General features: G+C 42.7%; 1 protein-coding gene across 3 annotated transcripts; it reads left to right on the top strand.

Annotated features, from left to right (window-relative positions):
* Nucleotides 1–1,278: 1,278 nt before the first annotated feature.
* On the top strand, nt 1,279–12,564 carry slc7a9 (solute carrier family 7 member 9). Of its 3 annotated transcripts, none has more exons than XM_062472099.1 (14): nt 1,279–1,353; nt 4,299–4,361; nt 5,628–5,735; nt 6,902–7,049; nt 7,802–8,044; nt 8,182–8,307; nt 8,842–8,941; nt 9,067–9,111; nt 9,456–9,579; nt 10,306–10,409; nt 10,534–10,630; nt 10,783–10,932; nt 11,224–11,398; nt 11,987–12,564. In XM_062472099.1, exons 3-14 carry the CDS (start codon nt 5,634–5,636, stop codon nt 12,046–12,048), a joined length of 1,476 nt encoding a protein of 491 aa, XP_062328083.1. In that variant the 5' UTR covers nt 1,279–1,353; nt 4,299–4,361; nt 5,628–5,633; the 3' UTR covers nt 12,049–12,564. The 3 variants fall into 3 exon arrangements, with proteins under 3 accessions (XP_062328083.1, XP_062328084.1, XP_062328085.1); XM_062472100.1 differs by lacking the exon at nt 1,279–1,353 and adding an exon at nt 3,283–3,340; XM_062472101.1 differs by lacking the exon at nt 1,279–1,353 and adding an exon at nt 3,283–3,340 and having other exon boundaries at nt 5,625–5,735.
* The last annotated feature ends 105 nt before the right edge of the window (nt 12,565–12,669 follow it).

Genomic DNA, 12,669 nt, shown 5'->3' with positions numbered 1-12,669 from the left:
CAATAGTAAATACAGACTAATGTCCTTACACTAGCGGTTTTAGAGCTGCTTTAAATCCGTCTATTGTTTTCAATCAGCATAAACCTCTTTATTTCTCTCTGTCTGGGTGATTGAGTTCATATGTAGTTCAGAGTACTGACCATCAGTGGGAGTCGTACAGATGTCGACTATAAAACTGACTGATTTGCTATACACATTTTAGCACTCACTATTAAGTTTCTTAATAACAATAACAAGTGTTCTGTCTGGTATTTTTTTAAATAATTTACAAAACACGTCCCTACAATGGTCTTGATTTATACATTAAATATGATTAGGCTATTATCCGTTATTATCCCAAGAGGTTTTCGCTTATTTTAGAGAGGGTTCTTCAACAGCTCTCTAAAAACAAAGAAACATCCGCCGGTGTTCGGTCTCCTTGGTGTTTTTGCCAGGTTAGATTTGATACGGGTAGGCCTAGTGCTATGGGTAGGGTACAGGTATTGCTTTAAAGTTCAACTACCACACATTACACACTCAACTTATGGAGTAGACATTGATGTCTACGAAACATCCATGTGCAAAAATAACCCACTTAATTAAACGTATTTGAAGACTGGAGTCTATGCAGTCTATGCATCCGGATATGCATTATAGGATCATCTGCCCTATAATCAAGAGTGATCTACAAACTAATTTCCATTCAACAACAATACCAAAATATGACAGAGCTATAGGCTGGAAGACACCCCTGCATCTTATATGGTTAAGACCACCAATCTTTCTTACTCTAAGAGTAATAGATCTATTACTCTTAGAGTAAGAAAGATTCATAACACGTTTGCCTTAATTGTTTTCATTTGCGGTGTTATTACATATATACATGATGTAACCCATAGTCAAATAACTGCAATTTCTGGTTAACATTAATACACTGTCCAGTTTACCCCTCTTCCATTAGATCGAGGTGCAAGGTTTTGGCTGTTTAGCCAATATAAAAACCCCTACATACGCTTACTCCCAGGTGAAAAAACAAAAGCATTAATGACTGAACTACAACAGCTACATTACACTATGAGTAGGCCTAGCATGATAGGCTAATAGGCCTACGTTTGTTCAACTTCGGTTCCTTTCACAAACATGCAGCGGTAAACCGAAATGCAAACAACTCTCTTTCAGCCCACAGTTCTAATCCCTCTCCGTTCAACCCCTAATTAATCTTTAGCTTTAGTTTGAGCCTTCAAGTGGAGCCAACCCAAACGAACAATTGTCCAGTTAGACAAAGTTTGAAGTCGTGACAGCGCTTTGTAAGGAGATACAGTGAGAACAGATACCCAGAAAACTAGTCTACACGACATTTAAATGAAGTTGTGGGTAAGTAGCCAAAGCTGTTAAAAGTCTGTTTTCTGAGGAGAGGAGGCGACACGCGCCTCTGACATGATGCGCGGCAGCGCTTGAGAACAGTTCTACTAAAAAAAAAACTAAAAAACAGTTTGAAGATTCTGAGATCGCCTACTGGCAGTCAGTGTATGATAGTTTGTGGGTTGTGTATGAAAATTAAAAAGACGGTTTTCAGGCGCTAGCCACCAACAGAGACAGCTATTTTATCAACAGGCCTCCTCTGGCCTATAAACCTTAAATTATGTACATATTTGAATTTAAAATAGCTTCAGATTGCACGCCTGCTGTATCCTTGTTTTGGAATTAGGCTATGTCGTTAAGTGTCTGGATCAATGGCAAAATAATTTGACCCCATCAGATTTGAGGACAAACAGTATTTATTCAAACTGAAACAAATGTGCAGTCCAATTCTACCAGCCCTTTCAAAAAAAATTCCATGACTTCTGAGAAATTCCACTATACACTTGAATGAACACATTTGAAACATCTCTGGTACACACACACACCGACACACACACACACACACACACACATGTTTCAGCTGGAACAGACTTTTACAATTGTCCAACAACTTTGAGTGTTGTTAAGTATCCACCAGCAAGGTTACACTCTCAATCTTGCAAATGTCATAAACGTTGGCATCACACTCAACCTTGTATTATGGATAATCCTTTTACTAGTTGTTATACCAACTACTCCCTACCTGGAATGTTGTTCCTCTCATACATGTGAGACAAGCTAGGCAGACTATTGTAAAATTATGTTGATCAATATTATGTTTTAGTTGTGGCAGCTGAAGATTGCTTCTCTTATCTGAACAGTCAGGTGGCCGAGCGGTGAGGGAAGCGGGCTAGTAATCCGAAGGTTGCCAGTTCGATTCCCGGCCGTGCCAACTGACGTTGTGTCCTTGGGCAAGGCACTTCACCCTACTTGCCTCGGGGGGAATGTCCCTGTACTTACTGTAAGTCGCTCTGGATAAGAGCGTCTGCTAAATGACTAAATGTAAATGTGAACACTGTAAAACGATTAAACATGGAGTATAACTTCAGTCAGTTATCTGTAGCGAGACTGAGCACTTATCACTTTATATAGTTTTCTGTCCCCACTATACAGTCCACCATTACAATTTCTCTGGATTATTTCAACACTCCATAATGTGCAATGACGCAGGAATGAACAAATGAACACAAACGTTTGTTGTGAGGTGAGTTTAAATTTAAATTTATTCATTTAGCAGATGCTTTATCCAAAGCGACTTTCAAGAGTGAGCTTTACAAAAGAGCATGGGTCACTGATCATAACAACGAGATAGCCCCAAAACATTGCGAGTAGCCAAACATGAAGCATACATTGTGAAAAGTAAATAAGTGCCAATGGGGAGAACAATAAAAGCATGTAGTTAAACAAGTTACAAATTAAACAACATGAGTTGTCGAGTCTTGTCTATGTGTGTGAAGCATTTTTTTTTTACTAAATAAATCCAGTCTGTTCAACGTCAAGGAACCCAGAGATTAGACTGATGTAGGAAGGTATTTTATAGGCACTTGATTCATCTCCTGGGGGAAATCGCAGCGTTAAGGCACCGTATAAAACAGGAATGCAAAAATTACTGGGTTAGGACAAACTGTACACTTGATGTACACATTTGGGGACAGTATATCTGCTACTCTTCTGACCCACTCACTCTCACACACACACACACACACACACACACACACACACACACACACGGGGTGTCGGATGGCCCTATCAAAGGGGTATTGTGAGTCTGAGGTGTGTTCTCTAGGATAGGGCGGCCCCCCTCCTCTTCTTCAGGGTCCAACTTCCAATAGGAGTCAGATGAAGTCTTAAGGCCCCTCCCATTGTATGTGTCCAGTCACAGTCAGGGCAGACAGACTGTGAGAAACTACCATTAGGCTGGTATTGGATTCAGGACTGGAACACTGAGCTGTTGACTTAGGTGAGTGTCTGTTCCTAATACCTGGAAGCAGAGACATGTAAAATAGCAACGAAAAACATTGTTTTTTTTGAAGTTATGTGCAGATAGACTTTTCGTGTAAATGATTTAGCAGAGCTGTAGTTTAGAGAGTTAAACCACAATTGAGTATTTCCAACAAGGTGTGCAAGTTCAGTTTTTGGCATTGTAACATCTCCTGGACAAGACCTGTTGTTTTGGTTGCTGTCACGGTAGCTTGCTGTGTGAACAGTGTTCAACCCTACCATGGTCCTTACAGCTCACTCCCTACCTGTCCGGCTAGCTCCAACCTGTCCGGCTAGCTCCTACCTGTCCGGCTAGCTCCTACCTGTCCGGCTAGCTCCTACCTGTTCGGCTAGCTAATACCTGTCTGGCTAGCTCCTACCTGTCCGGCTAGCTCCTACCTGTCCGGCTAGCTCCTACCTGTTCGGCTAGCTCCTACCTGTCCGGCTAGCTCCTACCTGTCTGGCTAGCTCCTACCTGTCCGGCTAGCTCTTACCTGTCCGGCTAGCTTCTACCTGTCCGGCTAGCTCACACTGAAGGCAGAGGAACTTTACACTTCAAACCTGTTAGTAAGTGAGAGTGCAAAAACGTGTTGTGTTTGTGTTTCCATGTATTAGTATACTTGTGACAACAAAATTGTCCCTTTAAGTACTGAATATGAATAAGAAGAAAAAAGCCTAATAGTAGCCTGGAGTCAGGTGGCTGAGCGGTTAGGAAGTCGGGCTAGTAATCTGACAGTTACCGGTTCGATTCCTGGCTGTGCAAAATGACGTTGTGTCCTTGGGCAAGGCACTTCACCCTACTTGCCTAGGGGGAATGTCCCTGTACTTACTGTAAGTCGCTCTGGATAAGAGCGTCTGCTAAATGTAAATGTAGTAATCGAAGGAGGACACTCACCTGTGGTTAATACATTTTCATTGTGGCATGTTGGGTGTTTCAGGGTCAAAAAAAAAAACTGAAGACTTTGCTGTATTGAGACCAAACCGCTGAAAACACATAAAGGGTGAGTAAATATTACAAATATTTATTATCATTTCTCAAAGTGATAAACATTTACGGTACATTTATTCATTTAGCAGACGCTTTTATCCAAAGCGACTTCCAAGAGAGAGCTTTACAAAGTGCATAGATCACTGATCATAATCACAAGATAGCCACAAAACATTGTGAGTAGCCAAAACATGAAGCACACATTGTGAACAACCAAAGTAAGTGCCAAAGGGAAGAACCATAAGAGCATGTAGTTAAACAAGTTACAATCAATGTAATGTCCTCAGTCTTACTTTTATGACCTGTAAGCTGATGTTTTTTTCGAGGGAGCATAATCAGAGCCTGACTTAAGTGATATCATAAAACAAGCGACGGGATGCGCTTGGCCTTGACAGACGGTGATGACTCATTTACACCCACTTACGTGTTTGCCATTCTCTGGCGCCAGTCTGCCAGCAGCCATTGACAGGTCAACACTACATATCAATATACCTCTAAAAGCACATGAGTGGTAGGAGGAGGAAGTGGGTGGTCTCGTGGGTGAATCAACTTCAGGGCTCAGACGATGCTGAGGTGACTGAACCAGCCTCTAACACACGCCCCAACTGCTCTTGGAAGGCCAGGACTAGTGGAAGGGGTGTAAATGTAGGACAAGTCTTGCCCACTTGTGCCAAGTGTACTACCCGGTCCTCTCGGACCAGCACTTAGTGCCACATGAGGTCACGTCAACCTGCGGTACTGGGATTTGATATTCAGATTTCTCTCAATCCATTACCCTTCGACAGGACTTTGTACGCTTACCCAAACACTTATTTCCCAGAAACAAACCCCACCCCTTTCTAACGCACCGTTTCCACACTAAGTGGGTGTTTCAACAGCTGTTGCTAAGAAACAGACACCCCTTGGCGAGAGCTGTGAGGTTGCCCCGGAGATGTGTTGGACGTGACTGTGTAGGAACTGGACGTGCTAATGCTAGCACGTTGCGGCGCAGCTGTTCTGCGATCAAGGCAAATCAACTGAAGCTGTGTATTGTTCGACATAAAACTCCAATCAGTTCAATATGAACTTCATTCAACACCTGCTGTTGCAACGTGCCAGTCTTGTTGCTGAATAATCTACAGCCGTATATTGATCATGAAAATGTCTCTTTTTATTTTAATATGTATGTTACTTCTACATGAATTTGTGTGTGTGTTTATGCATGTCTGTCTGATTGTCTGTGTGTACATGTGTGTCTGTGCATGTGTGTGTGTCTGTGTGTGTGTGTGTGTGTCAGCAGGTTGGCATGGACGACGGCAGCGTAAGGAGGAGAAAGGATGCAGGGAACGTGGCCTCCCTCTCCCCCACTACAGAGGAGAAGGTGAAGGCCACAGTGCTGCAGAAGGAAGTAAGGTCCTTTGTTCTCTGTGTGTGTGTGTGTGTGTGTGTGTACGTGTTCCATGTGCATGCGTGCATGTCTATCTGTGTGTGTGTGTGCATGCTCCGTGTGCATGCATGCATGTCTCTGTGTGAGTGCATGTGATAGCCACCAGTGTCTCTCAGCTCCTGAGAGACTGTCCCAGTGGATGTTCACACCCCTTAGATACTCACACACACGCACACACACACGCACACGCACACACACACAGTGGCTCTCACGGCCCCACACAGCCCCCCGTCTCACCCCAGAGGGACCAGCCTGTACCTTCCACTGTCATCTCCATTTAGATCAACACTTCTCCACCCACCCCTCACCCCCCACCCACCCCCAGACCCATCGATGTCACTTGTTCTCTTGTTCTACTTCCAGATTCTTCCTCTTGGAAGTTGGCCTTTTGTCCACAGGACTCAGTGAGCACCCTAGTTAATGAAATGGGTTGTTCATGCACATCGATTCTCAGCATCTGAGTATGCCAAGATAAAAGAAGGTCACCGACGTTAGGAATGGTGCTTGAGTTGTCAAGCTCCACGGCCGCTGAACAAGTACACCTCAGAAAAAATAGTCAGGAGAGTGGCAATATGTTTTAGAGTTAGGAAAGCAGAGTCGATGCTTGTGCATCAAGCTTTATTGATCTTTGATAACAAACAGAATGGCCAGTGTAAACCAAATTAATATACTTTTTATGTAATAAAGTCAATTAAGTTTATAGGGTAAACAAGTTCTGACATCTGGGAACTTCAGCCACAAGGGTTTTGACACAATAGTATTGTGGTACAGTGGGTTAAATATTGACCTTATGAAAACATTGTCTGACTAACTCAGGGAAACGATTGTGTGTGTTAAAATGAATGCTAAACAGAATGTTAAAATGCAGGATCAAATCTATACATTTTAAGAACGATTCATCCTCAAATTCACTTTCACGCTATATCAGCTTTATTCCTAATTTTACCCAAAATAGTTCAAATGTTTGATTGTCTGGTATTATACTGACCGCTAAAAATCATTTAAAAAGAAGAAAAGGTCAGTCAGTCATTGATGGGGAGAGGAGACACATTGTCTACGGGAGAGCAGCAGGAAGTCGTCATCCTAGCCACATCCTGTCTGGATGACCACATCCTGTCTCTCTACAGGTGGGTCTCCTGAGCGGAATCTGCCTGATCGTGGGCACCATGATCGGCTCAGGGATCTTCATTTCTCCCAAGGCCGTGCTGGAGCACTCTGGGGCGGTCGGACCATGCCTGTGTGTGTGGGCAGCCTGCGGGTTGCTGGCCACTCTGGGTGAGAGAGACGACACACACACACCAACCACACACCACACACACCCTCCCCCCCCCCCCCCCACACACACACACTGGAGACTTACAAGTGTAGACACATGTTCGAACACACAGTAAGACACATAGTAATAAAAGAAAAAGCAGGCCACACTCTGGGCTGGTCTTTTCTAAGATATCCATGACTACAGTTCTGTGAGGAGATACTACAGCGGTCTGCAAAACAATTTAGTGAAAAACAATCATAGTAAACAGAAAAGGCAAATCCATTTACAGGAAAAAATATTTGCTATTGAGCTGTAAAAATGAAAGAACGCATTAACAACCCACAAAGTATGTCATAAATAAGAGACTTTCTTCAATCCTGAAACCAAACAACAGACAGATTTGATGTCAAGGATTTTATCGTTTGTGATCATGTAGAAATGCTAAAACTGTTTTTATGCCGTTGACCTGTTTTTGCAATTTAGACCTGTTCTGAAACGTGGCCATTCTCAGTCATATAACAATAAGTAGTTTAGTCCTTGGGAAAAATGCCAAGAATGGGATAACAGCTCAGTAGGAGAGACTGTGTCAGTGTGTTAAATCCCACAATACCTAGAAGAGGGGGGCTTAATCAACCTGACACAAACTCAGCAGAATTACCAGGAGTCAATGAGGAAAATCCCTTCCTGTCTATCTGTGACTGTTATTTCTCTCTCTCATTCCCTCATTCTCTCATTCTCCCTCCCTCCCCCCACCCCCGTCTCCCTCTAGGTGCACTGTGCTATGCGGAGCTGGGCACCATGATTACTAAATCGGGTGGAGAGTACCCCTATCTGATGGAGGCCTTTGGGTCCATCGTGGCCTACCTGTACTCCTGGACCACCATCATGGTCCTAAAGCCCTCCTCCTTCGCCATCATCGCCCTCAGCTTTGCGGAGTACGCATCCACTCCGTTCTACCCGGGGTGCCAGCCTCCTGTTGTCGTCACTAAGTGTCTGGCTGCAGCTTGCATCTGTGAGTCTTAATATACTTTCTTTTTGTCCAAAAATTGTTGCTCAAGGAGTGCCTCAGTAGCTCACTGGATACGTGTGCAAACTGTGTTTCTACTCAACTTTTTCCTGACTAGCTTTTTTTCCTCCTTCATCCTTCAGTATTGATAGTACTGGTCAACTGTCTTAGCGTCAAGCTGGCCAGTTACGTCCAAAACTTCTTTACCGCAGCCAAACTCTTCATCATTCTTATCATTGTGGTGTCCGGCATTGTGCTGTTGGCCCAAGGTAGGCAGTCTCCTCATCTGTCGGAATTTAGGAGAGACGACTATGGAAGCAAATCAGTGACAGAATGTTTTGAATTTTAAAAGGCATTGAATACTTAATATTGACGTCTAAACATTAAACCGAATTTGTTGGTTTTGAATTCCCCTCTTTAAGATCGAAATATGAATTTATTTCAATGTAAAGAAAAATTTTGTGAAAAAGAATTTTGTGAAAAAGAATTTTGTGAAAAAGAATTTTGTGAAAAAGAATTTTGTGATCAGAATTTTGCTGTTTGAATTTGACCAACCTGAATATCTGAACCTTGAATTTTTTGATCAGAGTTTTGTAAAAAAAAAATTAAGAGGTGAATTAAAAACCAACAAATTCGGTGGTATTTACATTTCAATATTAAGTATTCAATGCCTTTTAAAATTCAAAACATTATGTAACATATTTTCTTCCATAAACAACAGTAAACATGTAATAACAGTATTCTGTTAATGGTTTATAAAAATTTTATTGTAAGTTGTAACCATGTGTGTTTGTGTGTGTCAGGGAACACACAGAATCTGTCAAATGCCTTCGAAGGGTCATCGACCTCTTTTGGCAACATTGGACTTGCGTTTTACAACGGCCTTTGGGCTTACGATGGGTGGTATGACTCCCTGTCAATTCTTATAACTTCTTCACTTACTGTAATGTTTTATGGCTTTAAGTTCTTTGTTTAGTCTTGTCTGGTAAAGAATGACATGGTGACACCATAAACTGTTTGTCTTTCAGGAACCAACTTAACTTCATAACTGAGGAACTGGAAAACCCATTTAGGTGAGTGAAGTTTCATTCTGTAATTGAGCTATGTCAAAGTGTGTTTATTTAGCGGAATCTACCTTTAACCCTCGTGCTGCCTTCGGGTCACATGACCCAAAGGTTCATAATGAACCATCGTTGTGTTTACCCAATTTTACCCAATACAAAAACAAATTAAAATAATTTTCTTTTAACCTTTGCAATGTGGGGGGTCTGAGACAGCCTAGCTGTTAAAAGAAAATGCTTCACTTTGTCTTTGTATGCGGTAAATCTGTCGCAATACGACGGTGGGTCACAATGACTGATGGGTCAGAATGACCCGAAGATAACACAAGGGTTAACTAATTGTTGATCTCCACTAGGAATCTTCCCCTGGCCATCATCATCGGGATCCCCCTGGTGTCAGTTTGCTACGTGCTGGTCAACATTGCCTACTTCAGTGCCATGTCCGCCACAGAACTGTTACAGTCTCCAGCCGTCGCTGTGGTAATGATAACACCGTCATGGCGATTGATGCTGTGTGCTCCACTCACTGATGCTGTGCTCCACTCACAGGGTCGTTCCCTTGGTAACAGCATCCACAAGGGGTCAAGGGTGTGCGAGACATTGAAAAGACCGACCATTCATCTCTGTTAAACATGACCCGTAGTCCCAAACATGCTTTATTGGAACCATGTATCGTATTATTCATTGTCGTCGTATTACGCTCTGTGTTTCTCTGTATCCATTCACTTTGATTACAGAAGGAAAGGCATGGAGGAGCATGCTATCAGTTCAATTTCAGTTTGTCTGTGGGGCGTTCAGAACCTGGCGTCTAGGGGCCTGGGTGTTTGGTTCCCCCAGGTGGGGAAGGCGTTCTGAAAGGCTGAGCCTGACAGATGCATGATAACTGTGTTGTCTGTGGTCGAGGATTTGCTTTATTTTGTATTTGAAGAAACACTTTGTTGTGTTGAAATCCTTTGACCTTTGAGCATTGGAGAGCCTTTGTAGCTTAACCCTTGTGCTGCTTTCGGGTCATTGTGACCCACTGTTGTGGTGCTATCATTACACTGATAAATGCATATAAACATCAGAGCCTAGATGGAAACCACACCATTAGTGGAGTAAGACGATTTCTTCTTCAGGGCTCAGCCAAACAGGGTCAGGGCTGTAAAACAAACATTGCCTTGAACCCATGTCTCCTCTGACAGTTTGATGTACGTCCCCCCTTAGACTTTTGGTGACCGGGTGCTCTACCCCGTGTCCTGGGTCGTCCCTCTGTTTGTGGTCTTCTCCACGTTCGGGGCGGGCAACGGAAGTTGCTTCACCGCCGGCAGGTGAGGGAATTTACTGGCAGACATTTTGAGAGACTCAATCAAAAGGCTCCTGTCTTCTGAGGCATGCCGGCGTACAAAGCCGTTTCTGGTTGGCCTAAATGAAATTGGCTGTAATTCCTCTTAGGCTGACCTATGTGGCTGGAAGGGAAGGTCACATGGTGAAGATCTTGTCCTACATCAGCCCCAAGTACTACACTCCATCCCCTGCCCTTATCTTCAACGTGAGTCCTCCATGTTTAATAATCCCCTTTAGTCTCCACCCGCACTCATCCAGACAGTTATATCGGCATTACCATCTTAAAGTCATGTCCCAGGACCATGTGATTCACTAGTAAGAGTTGACTTCTTATCTTTTTTTTTTTTGCAATTCTAGGGGATTCTGGCTATTCTTTACACCGTCCCAGCAGACATTAACAGTCTTATAAACTACTTTAGCTTCGCCCAGTGGGCGTTCTACGGTCTAACGGCTCTTGCTCTCATCGTCATGCGCTTCACCAGGAAGGAACTTCACAGACCAGTCAAGGTACGACAAAACAACGACCAAAGGGAAAACTCTAATTTCCAGAACACGAAACGCACCTTGTTTCTTGTCAACCAAATCAAACTGCCATCCTGGATATTTAACATGTCATACATCATTCAAGTTCACACACCTCAGAGTAAAAAACACAAAAATGTTATTTTAACAAAACACATTTTATTTAAAAAATATATTAATAAAAACAGTTTTAAAATCAGTTTAAAACCAATTCAAATCCGTCCCAGATGCTCTCCCTCGTGGATGGAACGCTGACATGTTTCTGTGCTTGCTCAGGTACCGATAGCCATCGCCTTCTTGGTGGTGATCGTGTCCTGTTACCTGGTCCTGGCCCCCATCATAGACAAGCCAGAGCTCGAGTATCTCTACTGCACTGTCTTCATAGTCAGCGGCCTGCTACTATACTTCCCTTTCGTCCACCGCAAGTTCGGCTGGACACGCAAAGTCATGAGTACGTGATATCAGTCCTCGTCGCCCAGCACTCGGTCTGAGACACCGATGTTAGCTCAGTGGTTTGACGGTTTGATCAGATCTAGATGTCGCATGTTCTAATTCCTCTCTGTATGAAAGCGTCTGCTAATAGGCTACATTATTTTTATTAATATCTGTGTATGAACACCGCTAGCCTCCAATATGGTTGGTTTTGTCTTTTTAACCCTTGTGTTATCTTCGGGTCATTCTGACCCATAAGTCATTGTGACCCACCGTCGTATTGCGACAACTACCGCATACAAAAACAAAGTGAAGCATTTTCTTTTAACCGTGGGCTGTCTCAGACCCCCCACATTGCAAAGGTTAAAATAAAATAATTTATATTTGTTTTTGTATTGGGTAAACACAACGATGGTTCGTTATGAACCTTTGGGTCATGTGACCCGAAGGCAGCACAAGGGTTAAAGTGACCAGGCACATTTGAAATCTCACTGATACCACAGTTTTGTGTTTAGATTTATGCAAGTCCTTATGCCATTTATGCTAAAGAAACTCTTTATATCTGAGGTTTTGTCATTTGGACACATTTAACCGTTGATTTTTGTAGGGCCCATCACCAAGCACCTGCAGCTGCTGATGGAAGTGGTGCCCCCAGACAAAATTGAATGACGAAGACGAATGGACGTTAATGGACAACTAGTGGATATCTAGACTGCTCTTCCACTGAACAGAATATCCGGACAACCCAGAGGAATAGTCTAGATCTCATGCTGGATGCAACAGGGATCCCTCTGATAACTGAAATGAATGTACATTTAATTCTGGGGCTATTTAATCTGGCTTGAACTGCAATTCCTTCCCCTCTGGTCTGGTCCTCTTCGTTGTCTGTCCATGTATGAACTGCCAGCAAGTCTTTTGTTTACACCATAGGAAGATACTAAAAACCTATAAAGCTTTCAAAATGCCCATGACTTTTTGTTAGTTTAGTTTTTTCCCCCTCATGCTTTAGTTTTAATGAAATGTTTGATACCACATTCAAGCAATGTGTACACTAACGTTTTACTGCAAATATTGTAAGTTTAAAAGGATACAGACCTCCTTGTTCTCTCTGTTTTCAATGTTGTGCTACTATTGCAGTGTAGAACTTCTGTATTTTTGATTGTACGTGAATGAAAGAAAAATGGATTACAGACCAGCACAAACTGTAAATGTTACAATGAATCCAATTAGTCATGTTCTTTCAGTAATCAAACAGTAATCACTAGTTGTTAGAGCAGCTGTATTCTGTTT

This window comes from Osmerus eperlanus, chromosome 10 (genome assembly GCF_963692335.1).
Source record: "Osmerus eperlanus chromosome 10, fOsmEpe2.1, whole genome shotgun sequence".
Taxonomy (NCBI): domain Eukaryota; kingdom Metazoa; phylum Chordata; class Actinopteri; order Osmeriformes; family Osmeridae; genus Osmerus; species Osmerus eperlanus.
This window is presented reverse-complemented; position numbering and strand designations above follow the sequence as displayed.